At 43.5% G+C, this 22,556-nt stretch overlaps 1 protein-coding gene across 14 annotated transcripts in view; it reads left to right on the forward strand.

Annotated features, from left to right (window-relative positions):
* Nucleotides 1-22,556, forward strand: part of MVB12B (multivesicular body subunit 12B) — a 102,169-nt gene that overhangs the window by 35,859 nt on the left and 43,754 nt on the right. For 11 of the 14 annotated variants that reach the window (XM_043498585.1, XM_043498591.1, XM_043498587.1 and 8 more), the window contains one exon: nucleotides 10,646-10,743. In XM_043498585.1, the coding sequence (XP_043354520.1) occupies nucleotides 10,646-10,743 (98 nt within the window). Of the gene's footprint in view, nucleotides 1-10,645; nucleotides 10,744-12,179; nucleotides 12,539-15,095; nucleotides 16,126-18,635; nucleotides 18,683-22,556 lie in introns of those variants that run through there. The other 3 variants (XM_043498593.1, XM_043498592.1, XM_043498594.1) reach the window with 3 other exon arrangements.

A 22,556-nucleotide genomic window follows, 5' to 3' on the forward strand; every position in this document is an offset into this window, starting at 1 on the left:
CCTGCGGGGTTGGTGAGATGAGAACACGAGAGACTGTACGCTTCCAGGAGGAAGCATTTTCCACAGCCTCACTTGGTGGCAGAGTAGGAAGTGCATTGTAAAGAAACACATCCGTGATAGGTGTGTCCCCCATTGCATAAGAAATATGTTGAGAACACTTTGCATGAGCAGAGGATGGGAAGGCAAGTTGGCATACAGTCATTTTAGGGATTGTTTCCTGTTAAAGGTTTGTTATGAAACTTGCACTAACCCTGCATGACTCGCATCCGGCTCTGCCACATGAAGTGCAAAAAATGGGTTAAAGTCCAGTATGTTTTAGTGGAAGATGGTGATTAGGAAGAAATGTTGAAACAGTCTGAGCAGTTCCTAGCCCCAAGAATCCCCCAAAGCAGCTGAGAAAGAGAGACATTAACTGCAGTTAAGAGAAGTTTGATTTAGTCAGCTCATTTTGAGGGTGGCGGGAGAAATATTAGGGACTACGCAGACTGAAGAGGCTTCAGTCTTCTCAGTATTGTTTTTCTTTAGAGAACGCTCTTCCTAAAGGCACTCTCCCACTGTGGTGTCATTTGGGATCATTGAATATGCTTGAGGTATTCATGCAAAGGAGTTGTGTGCTTAGTTGTTAAATAAACCCTTTTGGGGAATTGGGAGTTTGTTTCTAAAACTGCAGTGGAGTCTGCTGGTTAATGTAATCTCTGCCACTGTGGATCTAATTGTTCTTTCACCATGAAGTACATGAGGGTATGTTCAGGGAGGAGCTGTTTCCATCAATCACTTTCACCATTTTTACTTTTCTCCAAAACGTTTCTAGAGTTTATTGGTTTTAGACTCTCATTAGTGACTATTTAAAGGCCTGGCAGTGCTCTTCCTGGAGGTGCCTGTGTGTGATTTCTTGGGGGAAATGGCCTTGTAAATGTTGGGCATTTGTTTAAAAGGCTTTGTGGGAATGAGGCTGCTGTTTCTAGTGATTTGGGGCCTGATTTTACAATGCCCATTGAAGTCAGTGGAAATCTTTGCACTGACGTCAATGGCTTTGGATCAGGCCCCATATTCTCCTCTCAAACAGACTCATGGTATATTTTGCAAACAGAAGTGTTTAGTTCTGAGAGAGGCTTGTGAATCTGGGCTTTGTTCTTTTATGACTGATTTGATAGTATTTAAATCTTCACTATGGAAGCTTACGGTGCATAATTTGATCTTTAGAGTATTTCTGCAGTTTGATCCTTTCTGCCCCCCATCCCTGAACCCAGTTTCATTTTCCGTAGAGTTGAAAACTACTAATTCTAGAGATGAAGGCTGTGGAAAGCTGCACACAATTCCCATTGCAGCTTCCAGAGACACCAGACTGTTCATCTAACTAACACAACAACTTCTTAAGCCCTTCGTATTTACAGTCTGAGGTCTAAGCGCTTTCATGCAGTCCTCAACTTACAGTACTTGAATGGGCTCCAGCTCAGACTTTCAAGTTGGGTAAATTAAACTCAGAGGGTTGGTGGGATTTGTTTTTTCTTCTCCCTGTTTGGCAGCTGTTATATTCTGCTTGTTTAAATGTATCTGATCATAAACAAATCCTCCATATAGAGCAAGCTGTAAGAGCTACACTCTGCAGTGAGCCCTATACTTTGGATTGTAGTTTTCGTACACTAAATCAGGCACTCCCTGTTATAACTGTCTATTTTTGTTCCATTTACTCCTGTTACAAGTGATTATTTTAGCTTGAAGAAAATAATCGTGACTCTAGTGTCCCATGTACACAGCGTGTGAGTGTGAGCAGAAGTGAGGTCATGCTGAATAAAGGTGCATTGTGCCAACACTCTGGGCATGTGCCTCTCCCCCTTACCCAGCTCTGAGAGAGTGGCAGGTAAATCTACAATTCAGTGGGAAGAATCACTCACTCCCTTAACTGCACTCTCATGCAGAGGGGCGGCTCTAAATCTGAGTCTGGCACCCCCAATGCTCAGTGATTTTTTTGAGAAATAGGATATTTTGGCAGTTTGGAATGAGAGGAAATACTTACTGGGCCCATATGTTGCTTGTTTTAGGCAAAGGGTCAGTGAGGCTTTAGAAAGTATTTAAATATTTGGGTTTATGTGATTGTCTGGAATGAAGGCCATTCCCTAGGTAATTCTCCGCCTTCCAGTCTTTGTTTCTCACTGCAGCTCTTTCACCTGTGAGGTAGGTGTTGTAGAATTGCAATGCTCATGTGCAAGAAAAGTGAAAGGCTGTGAATAAATGTCGTAGATGTGGTTTTTGGATACTGTGGAAATCTGCTTTCATGTTTTCTTCAAACTGTAACCTGAGACGCCTATCCTGAGAAGTGAGCACTTGCTTAAGGAATCTTTTGACTTCTAGCCATGTGGCATCGACACATAACTCTTTCCCAGTCCATACGCTGGGCTTGAAACTATTATCTTGTGGGTGGGTTTTTAACTTTTGTAGCCTAGTGCGCAATGGCAGTGTCCAGCATTGTGAATGAGGTGAGAACTTCTGGTAACAGTCATTGAATGTGGAAGATGATGCAGTTTTATTTGGCAGTATTTCTGTGTGGCTCTACAAATTTTGCATCACAGTTCTTATGTGCATATAAAATAAATGATGGACGTGCACACGGCACCCCAAAGCATAGCACTGCTCCTTGTTAGTGTTACACAACATGGTTTTGGTTTACTAAACAGCATGAGTCAGAGTTCTGTGTCTTGACTGACTTCTATACCATGTTGTGCCTGAGCTGATTGGAAGCTGAAGTCACCATTGCTTATATTGGTGTCCATTGTGATATTCTGGAGTGAATACTGAAGCTTCCTTGGCTCTCTGGCATTTCCCCTGACAATCCTTTGTTACTTTTTATAAGTATTTGCTCCCTAACTTCAGGAGCAATTCATCACCTTTATGCAGACAGTCATTAATAACTGTAGTTTGGAACTGTTGGGCATCCCTTGGCCTGTTTCTGGGATTGCCTCTAAAATGTGCATCCAAAAACTGGCCATAATAACGTGCATTACATATGCCTCTCTCTTGATGGGCTCTGGTGACTTCGCCTGTTATGTGCCATTTTTGTTGCTGCTGTTTGTTGAATTGTTCCATGAGTTTAATGAGTAAAAGAGCATCTGAAGTAGAGATTGGTTAAATCAAACCAGCACTGAATAATTGTTGTTGTTGTTGTTTGATACCACCATGCATTGTTCTGGAATTGTCAATATTTAATTGTTTGAGAAAATGTTTTTCCAGAATCTGTGCATCTTAATGCTCATGTTAAATCAATCTGGTTTCATGTGCCAGCGTTCAAGAGAATTGTTTTGAAAGCCCGATTTCCAGTCTCAATGGAGTAGGCATTCCTCACTCTCCAAAGTCCATTTTGTCACTTTATAATATGGAGGGGGATGACTTTTTTGGGGGGGTTGGAGATACTGAATAAAAATAATTGGCATTTGTCTATGTTAATGTGAGTTGTCGTTCTTTAATATGAGAGATTCCACTAAAGTACTAATAATTACTGTTAATATCTTTCAGTGGAAACTTTCAGAGTAAACGAGCAATGGCTGAAACAGTATTTAATGGCATGCTGCTGGCACGATAAGAATGCAAATAAGCGTTATTAGCCTAATGATTTTGCTGTCGCCATGGCTGTGCAGCAACACTGTTGTGAATATGTCATGCAGCACCCGTGAATTTGGAAAGTGTGTCAAAACACAAGTTCAATTAGTTTGCTCTAATTGTGGCTCTAGAGAGTTAGTAACTATATCACTCCTCATTAAAAGAGATTTTCTTATATGGATTAATGTAACACAGAAAAGAAAGTTTCAGAATTCCAGAGAGGAGCTGGCTTCTGCAAAGAGGGAGGACGTAGGTTGTACAGGCTTTGCAGCCCTGACTGTGCGCCATGCACTGCGGCCTTAGCCTGGGTGGGAGTGAGACTCTGGTGCAAAGAGCAGGTTTGAAAGCCTCTGAGATCTCTCCCCCCACATAGGGAGGTGAGAGACAGAACAAGGGCAATGAAGGGTCCCTAACTCAGGAATCCCAGGTCCTTCCCTCCGGACACTGGTTCTGCTGGCGAAGCATGATTTGTACCCTGCTGAGCCCCTGGGTGTGTCTACTCCCAGCACAGACTCTCGCTAGCTCCGTTCAAGCTAGCATGCGAACAATACCAGGTTGTGGCAAGGCCAGTGACATGGGCTAGCCACCCAAGTCCAAGGCCACCTGACTCCATAGGTCCAAGCTCAGGTGGCTAGCCCAAGCTGCTGCATGTGCCACAGCATCCACACTGCTGCTGCTAATGCGCTAGCTTGAGCGGGGACCTGGATGACCTTGTAAACTGGAGTAATAGTAATAGGATGCGTCCTGTTACTCCAGGGGATGCATCAATTAGAAGTAACGGAAGAGGAGAAGGACCTTGGAGTATTGGTTGATCATAGGATGACTATGAGCTGCCAATGTGATATGGCTGTGAAAAAAGCTAATGCGGTTTTGGGATGCATCAGGAGAGGCATTTCCAGTAGGGATAAGGAGGTTTTAGTACCATTGTACAAGGCACTGGTGAGACCTCACCTAGAATACTGTGTGCAGTTCTGGTCTCCCATGTTTAAAAAGGATGAATTCAAACTGGAGCAGGTACAGAAAAGGGCTACTAGGATGATCCGAGGAATGGAAAACTTGTCTTATGAAAGGAGACTTAAGGAGCTTGGCTTTTTTAGCCTAACTAAAAAGGTTGAGGGGAGATAGGATTGCTCTCTATAAATATATTCTTAGAATCATAGAATATCAAGGTTGGAAGGGACCTCAGGAGGTCATCTAGTCCAACCCCCTGCTCAAAGCAGGGCCAATCCCCAATTTTTGCCCCAGATCCCTAAATGGCCCCCTCAAGGATTGAACTCACAACCCTGGGTTTAGCAGGCTAATGCTCAAACCACTGAGCTATATCTCCCCTCTCAGAGGGATAAATACAGGAGAGGGAGAGGAATTATTTAAGCTCAGCACCAATGTGGACACAAGAACAAATGGGTATAAACTGGCCACCAGGAAGTTTAGACTTGAAATCAGACGAAGGTTTTTAACCATCAGAGGAGTGAAGTTTTGGAATAGCCTTCCAAGGGAAGCAGTGGGGGCAAAAGATTAATCTTAAAGCCAGATAGAACTTGATAAGTTTATGGAGGAGATGGTATGATGGGATAACGTGATTTTGGTAATTAATTGATCTTTAAATATTCAGGGTAAATAGGACTAATCCCCTGAGATGGGATATTAGATGGATGGGATCTGAGTTATCCAGGAAAGAATTTTCTGTAGTATCTGGCTGGTGAATCTTGCCCATATGCTCAGGGTTTAGCTGATCGCCATATTTGGGATCGGGAAGGAATTTTCCTCCAGGGCAGATTGGAGAGGCCCTGGAGGTTTTTCACCTTCCTCTGTAGCATGGGGCATGGGTGACTTGAGGGAGGCTTCTCTGCTCCTTGAAGTCTTTAAACCATGATTTGAGGACTTCAATAGCTCAGACCTGGGTGAGGTTTTTCGTAGGAGTGGGTGGGTGAGATTCTGTGGCCTGCGCTGTGCAGGAGGTCGGACTAGATGATCAGAATGGTCCCTTCTGACCTTAGTATCTATGAATCTCTATGATACTTGCTACACAGCAGCAGCTGGTGCCGAGAGTGGCTGTCCCCGCACCTGTGTCCAAGAGCAATGATCTGAGCTCCTGTCGCGTTTGATACGCCGGCCTTAGACTGTTCAGCTGCATCTACGTTCTTGGCCTGAGTGTGAGCCGCAGCACTGGCTCCATTGGCAAGCCTGTGGCTGTGTTTTCCAGACCGGGCAGAACTGCTAGCACCACTGCTGAGCACCAGCATTACCACAATCTGTCTCCCACCCACCGGTCCCCTGCCGGGACGTCTCTACTCCCGGCCTCAAGGGAGTGTGCAGTCAGGGTGGGGTGTCTCTGACTCATCCCTGGTGGCAACTGCTGCAAGAAACTCCTTCTCCTGCCCCCCGTGTTTATTCATTTCTCTCCTGCTAGCACTTACTTGCCGTGGCCTGGGCATCTGGGCTCCTCACTCCCTTTGCCGAAGGGCATTTAACAATCATAGCAACACAAACCCCCATTGTTCATTACAAGGGAGCCCATGTCCTTAGTCAGGCTCTGCATAAAAGAAACTCTCCACATCTAAATAAAAGTCCGAGCCCTCTAGAGTAACATGAATGGAGTTCAAGAAACCGCCTTCAGTCTGCCGTCTCCGAATAGGACCCCCAGCATGTTAAGTACCACAGAGCTTTCGTCCCGTATTTCTAATAAAGGGATTGAACCCAATCCCTGTTCTGCTGTCTGAACGTGCTCTTCCTTCACAGGAGTGGGGTGCAAGTTCTTCAGCTCACAGGTGAGCAGCTGCTAATGGGTTAATGTCTAATTGTTTAAATCTTCTAGGCTTTCCTCCCAGTTCTGTGATAATTGATGAAGAACTTCACCCTAATTAAATATTCAAATAAGGAATAAGTGTCAATATGGCTTCTCATTGCCTGGAATGATGATTAATTGTATTCAAAACTCTAGTGGCCACTGTAATCTAAACCAAACCGTTGTTCTTGATTATTTCTGCAACACATTTGCCATGTTTTTGTTTTAAAATTTAAACTAGTAATTGATTTGCCATATGCCACAGAGCTGCACATGCTTTCACGATACGTGTTCAGGAACTTGGGGAGTTTGTAATTGGGATTTTCTTGCTTTTTTCAATGGCAGTCTATTTTTTTTCCTTCTACAATGCAAAATGATTTGGCTTTCAAAACCCATAAGGAAAATTCATTATGCAATCAAGTTAGTAGGTATGAGTTATATTGATCCTGGCCAAATGTTTGCATTCATTTAAAATAAATTAGACTGTTTCCCTTCCCCCCCCTTCCCATGTCACATTTTTTTTAAAGTAGAATTTAAAGTTCTGATCTTGCACTAGAAATGGCACTATCTCCTGTCCTGTGGTCTGGAAACTCAATTTCCTCCTTGGAGAGGCCCTTAAATACTCCAATCCCTGCACCATGTTTTATTCTAAATGATGAAATCCCATTTGGCTATCAGAAAGAATGGATGTTCACAAAAGAGCTGAGTGAACAAGGGAGAGAGAATCCAAAAACATTTGTATTTATTTGAAAACCTCCTCCTATTTGACAGTGCCCATGATTCAGTATTATTAAATGAATACTCCACTAACATTTGAGGTGCCATCACTGCACATGGACATGTGAAAAGAAGGTTATGGGCTTGAATGCTCACCAAAAGCAAGTTTCAAATTGTAGGTTCAGTTTTAATATTCATAATTTATTCATATAGGTGTGGCTGAGTGCTCTAGGTTCAGAGTTTAACTTCGATGTGCTTAAGATTAAGAATAAACTGGAGATGGTGCTGAGATACGAGCCAAGAGCTGGATATGTGCTTCTCTATTGCCATGCTCAAGTGTATGTGGGCTGAGTCTGTTTGAGTCAGAGCAATTCATTTTAATTACGCTGGTGGAATGTATACACCATCTTAGCATATGGCACTTATGAAACCTGGTGCTTGGTGTGAATTGCCAGGAAATTTTGGTGATAGTCAGGTACTTTGTTCATTTGGGTATGTCCCAACCCAAGGATTGAATGAAATTCTTATTTGAAGGCTCTTGGGTATGTAGAAGGTTACGGTCTCAACAACTTCATAATTTGCTTTCACAATGTGTACTATGAATTACTCTGGTAAACCCATCGTTTTTAGCCCGGTTGGTTGCTAAGATATGCATGTCCTGACTCTGGAGCGTGGGCTGGCTCTGTCTTCTTTTGAGGTCTTTTTGCTGAAGAGTAAATCTTCCCCATGGAGAAGATCCAGCATCTCTGTCAACAGACGTTAATCTCTGGTGACTTCCATGCGCTCTGTGCTCTGGATTTCATCAGGCTATAGTAAGCCTTTAAATTGTATTGCTCAGAGTTGTGCCCTTTGGAGGTCTGACTTATTTTCTCCCTGTGAATCTCCCATTGGGGTTACTGTTTATGCATGCGGAAGAAGAGAACAGACCCCCAACATAAGCAAGAGACATTCAGGTATCCCTCACTGTTAATTGTCTGGTTTCAGAGTAGCAGCCGTGTTAGTCTGTATTCGCAAAAAGAAAAGGAGTACTTGTGGCACCTTAGAGACTAACAAATTTATTAGAGCATAAGCTTTCGTGAGCTACAGCTCACTTCATCGGATGCATTCGATGAAGTGAGCTGTAGCTCACGAAAGCTTATGCTCTAATAAATTTGTTAGTCTCTAAGGTGCCACGGGTACTCCTTTTCTTTTTGTTAATTGTCTGGGTGGCTCATCAGTAAATTCCTGGACAATTTCATTAAAAACTGAAGGGAAAGTGCATAACGCATAGAAGTGGTGTAACTGGGCTGGGGCTGGTACTGGCAAAAAGCCCCACATGGGCAGAGTTTTCAACAGAAAACTGTTGGCTAAATTTGAAAATGTTTTCACCATGGCCTTTTTGGTTATTTGTTTTAATGTTTACATGGAAATAGGTTTGGAAGTACACACTAATTCAAAGCAACGTTATCCCATAGGGTCACAACCATTGTTGTTGTTTTTAAAGCAGTTTCTCTGGTTTGTAGGAGTGTGTCTTTTTTTAAAGGTAGCTTTTTTTCAACAAATATCTAATAAATAAAAATTCCTTGGCCTGGAAAACAGGCCAGACATTCTCTGCTGGAGAGTACATGATGCATTTCCTCTCCCACCCCCCCACCCCCAAAATATGGTATTTGTGATGGGGAAAGTACTACCTTGTTTTCTGGCAAATGAGCACTGCAAAGTATCTTCCCTTGTTTATGTAGCTTTTAAATGTATGAAATGGACAGCTGCTGCCTCCTCCCTTCATGCGAGACTAAGTCTTTGCTGTGAGGAGAGAAGCATCTTCATTACATGTGGCAACTGGGTCCAGAAGATTAATGATAACATTTAATAAAAATTTACACAGACCTAGAATCAGCAGTAGAATATATAGATTTAAATTAAAAAGGAAAAGCTTGAATCTCCCATCAAAGCATATAAATCTATAGCTAGCAAATATCATCTCCTAATAAAATGTATTCTGTAACTGAAGGGCTTTGGATGAAGCTGTCTCTCTAGTTTAGTTTAGTTTAGTGACCACATTAATTGAATCAAGTACGAATACTGGTTTAGGGGACAAAATAAAATTTTCTTCTGCGTTCACTTAGACATATCAGGTGGCAGGAGAAATTGTGACCGTCTCTTCCTTTCCACCCGAAGTATAGTGAATTGGAGAGTTGGTCAGTTTGCCATTAATAGAGGAGGCCTGGATGGTAAATAGGGTCCAGCACAGGATTATGAAGCAGATGTCATGGGGCCATGATTCCCTGCCTGGTTTCTTGAACAGGGAGTGCAAGGAGCATGGAATCTAAAAACTTACCGTCACCGGTTAGTGGCTGTCAGATTGGAGGTTTAGGTTTTTTTTCTCTGTTGCCAAACAGGTTGTGTGAATAATCACACCCCCAGACTCCAGATTTTGAAAATCAACCGCTTGCAAATGACCACAAGACAGAACTTGCATTTCTGGTCCTGGTACCTACTGGTACTAGGCCACCCTGAGCATCACTTCCAGCTCCTGGCCTGTGGCAGACAGGGATTCTGGGAAGCTTGCCTGCATTCTCTAGCCCACTCTCTACACCATTCCCTACAGCATGTGCGATTTTCTTTTAATAGTTCATAAATGCTGAGCTATTGAAATGGCCCTGACTTCATTTCTGCAGGCTTGTTTTATTTACAGCATGTGCTGAAGTTAAGGCTTAACTAAAGTTTAACTAAGTGTTTGGGGGCGGGGGGGGGGGGTGAGAGCCTCATGTTGCTGCCCCTTCCAGCCGCGGCCTGTGTTGTTGGTGGCCATGTGCAGCTCTGCGGAGCATTTTCCTGGGGCAGGGTTTAGTTGGTCTCTCAAGGGCAGTATGGAATGGGTGAGTTGGAAAATGCTGCTGTCCCTCTCTGAGTGTGGGGCTGGAGGAAACTACCTCGTTCATTTTGGGTTCTGTTTGGAGCAATCAAGCTGAGTTGCTGAGGGGAGGATGCAGTGGGCTGTCAAGTTTAAAAAACATCTGCCCAGGGATTGTATTTGTGAATGCAGCAAGATCACAGTGCTTTACGTTACAGAGAAATCCAGACCCACAGTTGTAATAGACATCCACTGACTGCTTGAAAGATACACATTTAGCTCCTTCAGTACCTGCCTGCAGACTGTTAGTATTGCATCATGGGGACATTTCTATAAGTCAAGGGGATGCTCATGAAAAACTGACGCCTGCCCCATACCACTCCATGCTGCTCTCAGGGGCGAGTGGGTGGCTGGGTCTCCGTACCAGAGTCACACCTTGCTCTCTGCTACAGCTGCCCATGAAGGTGCCAGCGCTGGGCTCCTTGCTCACTGGGAGCTGGATTGAGATGCCAACGCATTTCACTTAAGCTGCTGAACAAGTTGGGTAATAATGACTGAGTCACCAGCTCTGTCACTTTCCTGTGATTTGGGCCCACTCTGCCTTTTGCACGCAGTTTACACTTGAGCTCACAGGAATTATCATCAGTTTAAGGAATGGGGTGATAGCAGCTCTGCTCTGTAATAATGTCATCTCCATTCCCCCCTCTCTTCACTAGGCACATATCTCTGACGCTTCCCGCGAGCTTTCGAGGCAAAAGTAACAACTCCCGACTCGATTTTGAACACCAGCACTCAAATTTATATGCCATATCAGGTAAGCTAGTATACGCAGTAATGACTCTCTTATACTATGTTCTGTCAGCTTAATCAGAAAGTCTAACCAAATAGAGCAGTCCTGGCTGCATAAAAAGGAAAGAGGTGTGGGATCCATGCACTGGACTTCCAAGATTTCAGTCACTCAAGCATCAGAAACATGTAGGATGCGAAATAGTTCCAGAGGATGTTCAGGCACAACTGTTACTAACAGTGAGTGTCATTGTTCACTGGAAACAATGGAGCCAGGTGGGAGTATGGGTGCTAGGAGTGGGATTTCTAGGTAGTTTTTGTTAGCCTAACACCTCTACTTATCTTTCTTCCTCTCCCCTTTGCCCTGATCCTTACCTTACCTCCCCTTGTTTACCTCATAAAACCCATATCTTCTTTCCATGCTTACAGGACACTTCTATCAGTGTGATAAGCCTAGTTTCCGCATAGACATTGCTCCTGTTCCTTCCCACCCCCACCCAAAAAACAAAAAAACACCCACCACATACATAGTGAAAATAAAATAACCGAACTCCTGCACACTCAGTGTGTCATGTGCGGGCATGGCATAAATTTCCTCACCTCCTCTGGGATAAATCAAAAACTAGACATTGTTTGGGTTTAAGGGGGTTGTTACTTTTAGAACCCCTCTAGCTTTTTTTTCGGGGTGGGGGGCAATACTCTATTTCCCTCCATTATCTGCAAATTCCAGAGTGGCCTTAATCTCACTTTCTTCAGGAGCATTGGGGCCTTTCATGATCTTTCCCCAGACGTCTTGGATACTGGAGGAGAGAGACACCAGAATCCCGTTCCCTAACCATATATGTGATATGAGCACATGTTGACTCTTTATTCAGAAAATGGCACTATTTGCCATCTGGGGCAGGCCTACACATACTAGAGCTGGTCAAAAGTCTCCAAATTTCAATGTGGGAAAAAAAGTCAATGAATATTTTTCCTGATTTTTTTTTTCCCCTTATACTAGCTCTAGTATGCATGTAAATGAAAGAATATTTAAAATACATATGTAAATACCATGAGCAGGAATGAGACCATGCATGCTTATAAATGAAAATAACCGGCCAGCACAGCATATTTCGGTCCCTGCACACAATCCCGTGTCGGTACTGGGCCTAAAGCTCGGCCCGTGCTGACACCTATGCAAACCCATTTCAGGAGGACTTTTGTCCACAGATTCTTTATTTCTGTGGTGATGGTTGAGCCAGAAAGAACACAAAAACAGCCATACTGGGTCAGACCACTGGTCCATCCAGCCCAGCATCCTGTCTTCTGACAGTGGCCAGTGCCAGGTGGTTCAGAGGGAACAAACGGAGCAGGCAATCATTGAGTGATCCAGCCCCTGTCATCCAGTCCCAGCTTCTGGCAGTTGGAGGTTTAGGGATACCTAGAGCATGGGGTTGCATCTCTGACCATCTTGGCTAATAGCCATTGATGGGCCTATCCTCCATTAACTCCCTAATTCATTTTTGAATTATACTTTTACCCTTCTCATCATTCCCTGGCAACCCATCCTGATACTCGGATACCAGGCTGGAATTGCTTGGCTGCAGCTAGGAGGTTATGAGGGGAGTTTTTATAAATATATAAATCTCACAGAGCCAGTCACTGTTGAGCCAAGAGGAGTGTAGTCTGGAAGCCATTTGCAGTCCACAGCAATAATAAATGTAGTGGTCCTACAGACTTCTGAATAATGTTACGTATTATGTGCCAAGATGGCATTCTTTATGTTAACTATCTACTGTGTGTGTGTGTGTGTGTGTGTGTGTGTGCGTGCGTGCGCGCACGCGCACGCACGCACACAAATCATATCCTGCACTAACAGCTACAGTTCAGAATAATATCAGACTTAAATGATTTTCTCAAGTGCTTTTCCCTAGACTATTTTTGGGCCTTTAAAACTGTTGTGTAGCCTTGGTGAAAAGCTAATTAGCCTTAGTGTTCCCTTAGTTGTGTCACTTTCACAAAAGGAAGAAAATATCTGGCTTTAAAATTTATTGTGCCAAAATCTGGCCAGGAAATTGGCTGCCTCGCTAGATTATGGTGGATTTACAGGTCTGATTGGGACCCCAGGAAAACCAGCCATGAATTCAGTGGGTGTAAATAGAGTATGTTGTGCTTGCGCATCATAAGGGAGGAAAAAGTGGCAAATCTGTGCCATCCACAGGATCTTTCTGTTAATGGTGAGTGACACTTCTAACATAGGAACATGGCATTAATTCATGTACCATAATCAAACGGTTATTTAAAAGGTAATCTCCTGCTAAAACTGCAGCTTCAGATTCCTGTATGGAATATAACAATGGCATAATTCATGTCAGGATTGTTTTTTCTCATTACTCTTCTGCCCTAATAGATTTGGCTCTGTAAGGGAAAGCATGTTCTTGTGCTCATATCACACAGTTCTAGAAGGAGGAAGGGAAGGTTGTGAGTTCGCACTTACTGACGCCTCATGAACCCAAAGGCACACGCAGGCAAGAAGCAATATTTCTGCCTGAAAGCTGCTGGAGAGACCCCTTGGTAACAGGAATTCCTGGGGACCGCTGCTTCCGGCAGCAGAACAAGCATGGAAAGATGACCTATTTTATACAGACCCTGAATATTTCACCAGATGTTTACAGGCAAAGTGCAAAACAAGCCTATAAAACCAGGCAAAGCAATAGGCTTCAATCAAAGTATGTAACTTTCTTTTCTGACTGCCAGTCCTCCTCCAGGCCTATTGTAATACAAGCTGCAGTGCTTCTGTTTGTTGTAATGGCTATTGCAGCTGTGAAACGTTTCCACAGAAAAGGTCTAGTAATGTGAAACCTCCTGTGCATTGACGGGCGTCTTGGTGTGCCTTCTGACCATTGCTGCTGTTCAGCAGCCTTGATTAGGTGCTGGCTGTGACAATTCCCTCTGGGTGCTTCACATTACAAAGGTACGTGTAGCATCAGGACGGTGGTAGCCATTCAAAAATTTCCTGTTCTGTCTATGTAATTTGCAGTCAGTCAGTTTTATCTACAGTACAGCCTTAGCCTCTTGCTACAGGGCTATGGTAACAGGAAACTTATGAATGTACACACCTAATTACTCTGCTGGGGTCTAGATTTGCACAGGTAGGATACTGATTGTGACATGCTGCGGGTCTTGTACTCGCTTCTTGCAGTTTAAGAGCTTGTGTCTAAGGAGAGACTGCAGTAGATACTGGCAATAAAGCAGAATCCTTCAAAGGAGAATGGCTAGAATTGTTGGGTGGGAATCAAAATAGACTGAAAGTCAAGGCTGGCTGCTACTCTAGAAAGTGTCGGGGAGGGTGTTAAGGAGCCTGGATGTTTTATTGGGCTAGGTCACCGTTGGATTAGAAGGAAATACTGTGTCCCTGGCTTCTTATTGGGGGTTCTGCAAATGCAGCCCCCTGCTTTGGTGCTGTTTCCACATGCTGGTAGCTGCTGTATGCCAGGCTTTCCCTCGATCCCAGTTCTACTGAGGAGCAGAGCATTATGTTGTGGTGTTTGAGAAGATCAAACACCTTTCGCTGGGAGTCTGAGTCCTCACCAGTCACTAACTTCGTAGCGTTCCCGACCTGCACACATGTGAGCCTGACTCCCTGTTTCTTTTCAGTTGGTTAAAGGTAATTCTGTTTACAGGTAGCTGCATTGTTCTTTCAAGCCTCTTAGGACAAGCATAAATGTAGCTTTCTGGACAATTTAGTGGGTCCAAATATTGCTTTGCTAAGCAGTCAGTGGGACAGTGGCAGATAGGCATCTGTGAAATCTGCTGCCTCTCTAATGACTATTAGCTCAAAAATGCCCTTTGAAAGGGACAATAACCCCAGGCTTTTCCCTGAACCACAGAGCCAAGGAAATTCTGAAAAGCCACATTCCTTATTTTCCCAGTGCAGGGTTCTGTCATTGGCTTGTGATATTCCCAGACCTAAAACTTAATTCAGGATGATTATCAGTAAATGAAGGATTTAAAAAAAAAAAACCCACTTGCAAGAAAGTTGTAATGAGCAAAGACCACCACCACTAAAAGCCAGGAAAGTCGGATTGCTTTCTGTCATAGTGTCATGGTTTTCCTTTAGCATAATCCCAGACTGATTTTTACCTTTCTGTCCCTTGCAGCCCTGAGCAACATATTTGTGTTGATGATTTGTCATTACCAGGCAGTCAGTTATTTAAAAATGCCTAGTTTATAAAGGGTTAGGGATTTACTAAGAACCTCCCAAGTGTGGCTTTGCCTGCTGCATCATGATCGTTACCTAAAATATATAACGATGGCTAGCAGAGTGGTGGAAGGGAGATGCAATGTCCTTCTTTCATAGGTTAAGCCAGTCTCTAACCACTAGAGCTTCCTTTCCAGAGTCTAGTGCTGGCTACTGTGGGAGACCATGTACTGGGCCAGATGGTCCTTGGGACTAATCCAGTCTGCAGTCCCTGTGTTGCTATCCAATAATTTGACATTTGCACCTCTGAAAGCTTGCTTACTGCATCTTTCTTAATGACCAGTTATTCAGGTGAAAGTGTAGAACCGCAGTGTGGTACAGTGAGCCTTTGCTGCCTTTGGTAGTTACAGTTTGTGTGGCATTAGCAGCACCTGCGGAAAGTTGGCTAGGAACTGCTGTGGGAAAGTCAGATTGCCTAGAGAGAAATCCTCCAGGAGGATGGAGCCAGGGTGGAGGCTCCCTGATTGGTTGGACTGTACTTTCATTTTCAGCCCCTTATAGAGGCCAGCTTACATGGGACACTGCTGATTTCTGCAAGCTCCCATTAGCAGTGGTACAGAAGTGATAGGTGGCTAATGCTGCTGATGGAGAGGTGCTGGCTCGCTATCTGGTGCTCACTGAAATGGGAGTTGTTCTTATCACACAATTCTGACATCCTAGGAAAGCAAATGCAATTCCAAATAATTAATGATTTTTGAATATCTGCTTCCCTGCCATTGCAATTTTAATTTAGTCCTCCTTTAAATAGCAGATGGGCAGTTAATCAATTTCATAATATGTATAATTCACTCGGTCACCCATATTGATAATTTCAGCCAATTGGTACAGATTTTTTTTTAAAGGAGTGTGGAAGGGAATCTGTGAATATTACACCAAGGAGGATAAAAAAGAGCAGATGTAGTGCATATTCTGAACATACAGAGCCAGGCCCTGCCCTCAGATGGTGTAAGTTGGCATGACAACATTGGACCTGGCCATTACGTCTGTAATAATTAAATGAGTCCAGATCTGTAATTAAGGTGAAACTAGAGCTGAAAGTTGGTTGGTTGGTTAATCTTTGGACATTTTCACTCTCAGCAATTAAATGCTGGGTGACAGAAAAAAATAAAAAAGATTCTTGATTGCAAGTTAGAGCAATAAATTAATCTTCAAGACTTGGTGTATATATAGAAAAATATGGCCCCAAATCTGTAATGCTGTTCGGGGTTTCCCTGCACAGGGCTCTGGTGCAGGATCAGGGCCTCTGTCTGGAATCACTTTATTCTTCTTCACACACAAGATGTTTTCTCCCCGCCTTGTCACACCCGAGGACTGGGGCACCCATTTTTATAGCCAGGATTATATATGACTGGATCTGCAAAGGGTCTCATGTGCTGTTGGGAGCAACAGCAGATCGAGTTTTATTATACGTGTTCAAATGGCCACCCATTAGGACAGGGAATGCCTCATTCCAGACAGATCCATCGACAAATGCTGCTCAGTATTTTACAACATAGTCCTTTTTCATGGCCTTCAATGTAATTAAGATGTTGTTGTGACTACATATTGCCTTCATTTCAGACCTCAGCATCCCTGAGCATATTGCTTTGGCTTATCAAAGCCACAAGGACAGAGAGAGAGAGAGCCCTCTCATGCAGCCACAGATAATAGCATACAGGGAAAATTCCTGAATGAGGTGAAAAATTATTTATAATAATGGTGCTCAAATAGAGGGGAAGTAAGTCACTTTAAGGGTATATAAATTTTTATGATAGTGTACAAACAGCCATAGCTTGCCTTGTCTCACAATCTATCCCTGCAAAGAATGAGAACAACATCTAGCATAAAGAAAAATATAATAAGAAAACTAAGAAATGAATGGGCAGGGCTGAAAGATTGATCGCCCTGCGTATTTGTATATCCTGATGTAAAAGGTGCTGCTGACAGGTGGCCAGGTTTTCTCTGTATAAAACCATGTGTGTGCTGTCAGGGCCGTGCAAGCAGCCTTGTTTCGATTGATGAATTGCCTGCTTTCTTGATTAAACCTTCCGTCACTTAAGAAACAAAGAGCCTGTGTTTGGATGGCAGAGTGGGACATGTCACAAAAATCTGTCTGCTTTACCTTTGTGCAGATGTTGGGCACAGACTGTAACATGTATTATTAAAATGAATGTGGCATTTACTGTGCATTATTTCTTTCCTGGGAGAAAGGACCTGTAAATTATATGCTAATAATAAGCTTTAACCCTTTCAGAAAGTAAGAGATTTAAGAGTGCAAATATTCCTGCAGTCCTCGCTAATTGGATGTGCTTTAATACCACTGTAGCTATCTCACTGAAGTTAATAAACAGTGTGTTTCAGGCCAATATGCTGATGCCCCTTGGGGATCTTGCCTCCAATAAGTTTTCTGCTGTGTAAGTGCCACTGAAACATAAGCCTTTTGAATTACAAGATACTCCATAGAAAGCCCTCTTCAAAGTCTGCTTAGAGACGGAAGACATCTGCCTGCTCAAAGAGAGGCCTGTGGTGGCTCAGGTTAGAGTCAGCCATGCCTAGTGGACACAGCGCTATCTGTTTTAGGAGCTTGGCATCCCGCTGCACAAATTGCACCAGCTTTTAAAAACTCCTACCATTTCAGCCCCTCAGGAGCAGAGGTGGGCATGGGAGTGTGGCAGTGTTTTGTGCCACTAGCCAATGGCTGACCTGGCAAAGCCACATTCTGTCAATTTGTGATTTCTGAAAAATAATTTGCTGTATATTTGGGCAGTTCAACAGGACACGTGTAATCATAGCTAGTGATCTCTCTGCTAATCCAGCCATGGCAAAGTCACCTCTGGTGAAAGTGACTGCATAGGATTATCATTTATATTTTATGTGAAATTCCTCTGTAGGCAACTTCTGAATCACATTTCCCACAAGCTCAGTTTGTACAAAACCCTGTGTCATGCACCCAGATGGAAATTTATTTATGTATATATTTATATATTAGATATGTTTGTACATCATCCTGTGCCACACACCAGATGGATCTTCATTACATAATGCATGTAGCTTTTGGGGTTTGAACACCTACTGTCATGGTGTCCATATAAAGACAGTATTATGCAAAATGTGGTGGACTCTCATAGACTTTAAGGTCAGAAGGGACCATTATGATCATCTAGTCTGACCTGCACAACGCAGGCCACAGAATTTCACCCACCAGCTCCTGTAAAAAACCCCTAATTTATGTCTGACTATTGAAGTCCTCAAATCATGGTTTACAGACTTCAAGGTGCAGAGAAACCTCCAGCAAGTGACCCGTGCCCCACACTGCAGAGGAAGGCGAAAAACCCCCAGGGCCCCTGCCAGTCTGCCCTGGGGGAAAATTCCTTCCTGACCCCTAAATATGGTGATCAGCTACACCCTGCACAGGAGCCATCAGAAAGTGCATACCATATAGCCAAAGTCCCTTTGTGTGAATTTGTGAAGGCCATAAACTTATAGATATCACTGCAACTGATTTTATCTCAGCCAAAACTCTGGTTTCAGTGAGTGAAATCCTGCTCTTGTGGATTTTTTTATTTAGAAGAAACCTTCAGGTACCATGCTGATGATGCATCCAATGAAGTGGGCTTTAGCTCACGAAAGCTTATGCTCAAATAAATTTGTTAGTCTCTAAGGTGCCACAAGTCCTCCTTTTCTTTTTGCGGATACAGACTTACACGGCTGCTACTCTGAAACATGCTGATGATGATTCGCCTTGGCCACAGCTGAGTTGTTTGCTCTTGAAGAATAAAATATGAGAACTGCTGGTTGTGGAAAGGCAGCAGAAGACAGGCAAAGAGCACTTTGATACATTGTTGGTCAGATAATTTCTAAAGAGCACTTGCCAGCTGTCCGCCCTAAACAATTAAAATATTTTGGTGCGTGTCCTTTAAAACGGATTAAGTTGATGTCATTGTGGCAGCCATGCAGACGGTGTCTGTGGTGGTGTTAGTGCATCACACAGGATCCAGAAGTGCATTTCCTGCTATCAGTAGCAGTAAGGGAAGAAATTACTAAATAAACCTTTTTAAGAATAAATAGAGTTAAGAAATTGATACCATTGCTAAATTCTACATTTGTAGAAGGGTTTGATTTAGTTACAGATCCTCTAGAAATCCACATCCCTGGAGCCAGCATTAAAAGTATTTGGTAAGAGTGCTATTTTTAGGCATTTGATTTATGACTAGATCCTTCAGAGTTCTGAAGTGCTGGGAGTTCACAACAAATCTTGATACCAGTTCTTTGTTGCGTAGACCAAAACTTACGCTTCAGAATGTTTTATGCAGTTAGAGCAGAATACCTGCATGTGAAGTGGGTTGCAACTAAGTACCAGTCAAATATATTTCCTTATTTTTTTCTGAACCCCACTTTTATTTCATTTCGGCTATAATCCTGGATTTAGTTGCAGTTTTCTAAAAATACCCATTTCTGTTCTTGAATACTTAGAGGTTTTTTGTTTTCTTTGTTTGGGGATTTTTTGGGGTGCCGGGGGGGGGGAGTTAACTGAAGATGAAGGTCTCAACCAGCTTTATGTAAAGGACAAGTGGTTTGTAGGTCAGAGTTGAGATGGAATAGATCTGTCACATCCCTGAAAAGAGGCTCATTATTCTACAGATTTGTTTTACAATTGTCTATAAGAAAATGAATGACACAAGCTCTAGCAGAGCTGAAATCCTTTGTTAGGCAGAGAACTGTTTTCTGCATGCCTGACTTGTTTTATAGCATCCAAGATCTAGCGAGCTCCCGGTAAAGCACCATTCACAAGTGGAAGGAAGCAGCTGCACTTGCCATTTTTTGCCCTGTGCATCACCTGTAGGTGACCAATTTGGAAGGAGCCAAGAAATAGAGCGGGGGGGGGGGGCATTTCCAGTCTATGCTACATCTGGTTTCTGTAGTGCTCACACAATCACTTGAGGGATGTCTGGTTTCTCTGACTAAAATACAACATCTGAGAGGATAGTAAACGCTCGCTAGCACCAGATTCAACTAGCAAGACTGAGTGATGGTCACTAAAAGCCTGATAAATCCAGGAAAGAAAAGGGAGCTTGTCCTGGCAGCTCTGGGAGGTGAGATATCGCGACTCCCCTCATAGCTAGCTTTGGTGCTATGATGCCTTTGGTTACGGCATCATCTGAATCCTTGAGACATCATACATGGTTGAGAAGGAGAGCAGAGCAAATTCTGCAAAAAAAATGTCCATAAATCTTGGGTCCAAAAAAGGCCTGGAGTTCCCGGCACTCTCCAGCATCCTCCTCATTCTGTGACAGTCGTGAGTGACATTTTTGTTTGCAAAAACATCCTCATAATTCCACCTGGGCCCTTTCTGGGTATGATTTGTGGACCGATAAGCCGTCCATTCACATAGTAGAAACAACTCTGTCTGTGTCACTTAGGTACCTGCTCACCTTGCACAATTAGCAACTTACTGATAGCAAATTGTCAAAACAACCATCTCAGCAGACCGCGGGCCAGCAGCCCATGGGGTGACACATGTTCACACAAAGCATTCGCCAAGTCACTTCATATGCCAAATGCATTGAAATTCGTAGGGCTGGAGTCTCCAATCTACTAAGACCTGTTTGCACAGCACATGGTGACCTTAAAGCAACCAGAGATTCCACACAGGAAACGTCCTCATTATAAGGGGAATCTGTGCTGGTGGAGAACTGGTAGAGTTAGCATAGACCCTTGCCCCTGGGGTCAGGGCAGAAAGGGTCACGGCAAGGGCAGGGGGGAGCTGAGCTCTGCTATGCCTGATCATCTGCTGGAATAAGGGACTTTGCACCAGCACTGTGAGTTAGAGGAGGCACCTGCTGCCCTAGTGTACGCCAAGACTGAGCAGGCCTGAATCAGGGAGCTGCAGCTTGCTCCCTTCAGCTTCCCCTTGTTCTGCACTCAGATGTAGAGGAGAACCAGATCCTTAGTCTGCTCATAGCTAATTTAGAAACAGACCAAGGAGCTAACTTTGCCCAGTTGTTTGCTGAATTGCACCCCCAGCTCTGCTGAGGATAGAGGGCAGCCAGTGAAGAGCTAACCCAGCTCTTCCAGCCTCTGTCTCTCTCTCAGGCTGTCCTTAGCCAGGGCAGGCTGGTGGTCTCACTTTGGCATTATGAGGAAGCCCACACCCTACTCACTAACCAGAGTCAGATTCTGGAGCAAGAGCTGCAGTTATCTGAGCGTTGTCGTCTGGGTGTTTGCAGTAGGAAAAGTTTGGAAGCTTCGATTCAGTGCTGTGGAGGGAAGAGCATAAAATCAGATGTAGATATAAGTGATAATCTCAACACAGCTCTATTACTGTGAGGGCCGGAGACAGCAAAGACATTGGAAACTCATCGTATTTATGATCTGGGGAACCATGAAAGCAAATGGATTCCTGAAATAAATGCCAACTTCCTTTCCTGGCTAGATAATGGAGATCCTGGCAATGGGTAACTATGAATTCCCTCTGCCAGGTGTTCTGCAGTTTATTGGGTTCTGGGAACACTTCAGGCATCAGTGGAACGTATGCTCTGAAGGAAAGAACAACCTTGGCATTAGCACAGGAATCAGTCTGGCTCTAAATGTTCAAAACTTCTTTTAAATCCAGTGATCTTTGAGAGAAAGTGCTCAGATACTCTGGTGATGGGCAGCCTCTGAAAAACTTGGGTGGATAGATGGATGAATAGCTGCCCCCCTTTCTCTTCAAGAGGCATTTGGAATGGAAATAAAGCATACAGGTCTAGAGGCATACAGGTCTGGAGTCCCTACACAATAAAGTCACTGCCGGAGGCTGGGTTTTATTCTGCTCCTCACACTAGTCTGCTCCCACATGCCTTCATCCATTGCAAACAATTTGACTTCCCACAGCCCATCTCTGTACCACTGCTCTGAGTCTGGCATGTGCCTTTTCCTCCTGAAACACCTCTAAAAGGGTTTGCCATCCCATTGCCACAGACCATGACCTGAATTTCATAGCCCAGTCAGTTTGTAGAATCAAATCCCCTACAAACAGTTCAGCTTGTGACAGCTTTGCTCTCTGTCAGTGCCTACTTTGGAATTGTGATTGGCTCAGAGGATTCGGGAGCTCGCTGCCTACGCCACATAAAAATACCTTCTTTTTAATTGGTTTTCCAGATTTAGAAAGAGGAAAATTAAATATTTCCTTACATTTCAGCCCCCCCATGCTTTTTTTCCTTTTATAAAACGTCAGGTTATCCATGCCACAGTACTGCCACGTCTCCTCGATATACATTTGCTTAAGGTATTGTATCTTTTATCTGCGTGTAATGAGGACAGACGTTTTAATCAGAGGTTAGTCATTTATTTTTGCAAACTATTGTTTTGATTCATCATTTTTGCAGATAATTAAATGGTTCACTTGGCACAGTGTGTCTGCTGTATTAAAACAGGTAATTTTGAAAAAAGAAAGATGCTATTTTTTTTGGATCACCGCACAAGAATTGCTTTTATCTTCATCTTTGAACATAGTTTCTGGTTGTTTTGCATTACCCTCTTATGTTCAAGTGTTTTAGTGGACTCCGCTCTCTAGAGGTGAGGCCCTGTGCTGCATTTTGATGTCCCAGCTTTTGAACTCAATGCATCTCTCCAAGAAG

This window comes from Dermochelys coriacea, chromosome 16 (assembly GCF_009764565.3).
Source record: "Dermochelys coriacea isolate rDerCor1 chromosome 16, rDerCor1.pri.v4, whole genome shotgun sequence".
NCBI classification, from domain to species: Eukaryota; Metazoa; Chordata; order Testudines; family Dermochelyidae; genus Dermochelys; species Dermochelys coriacea.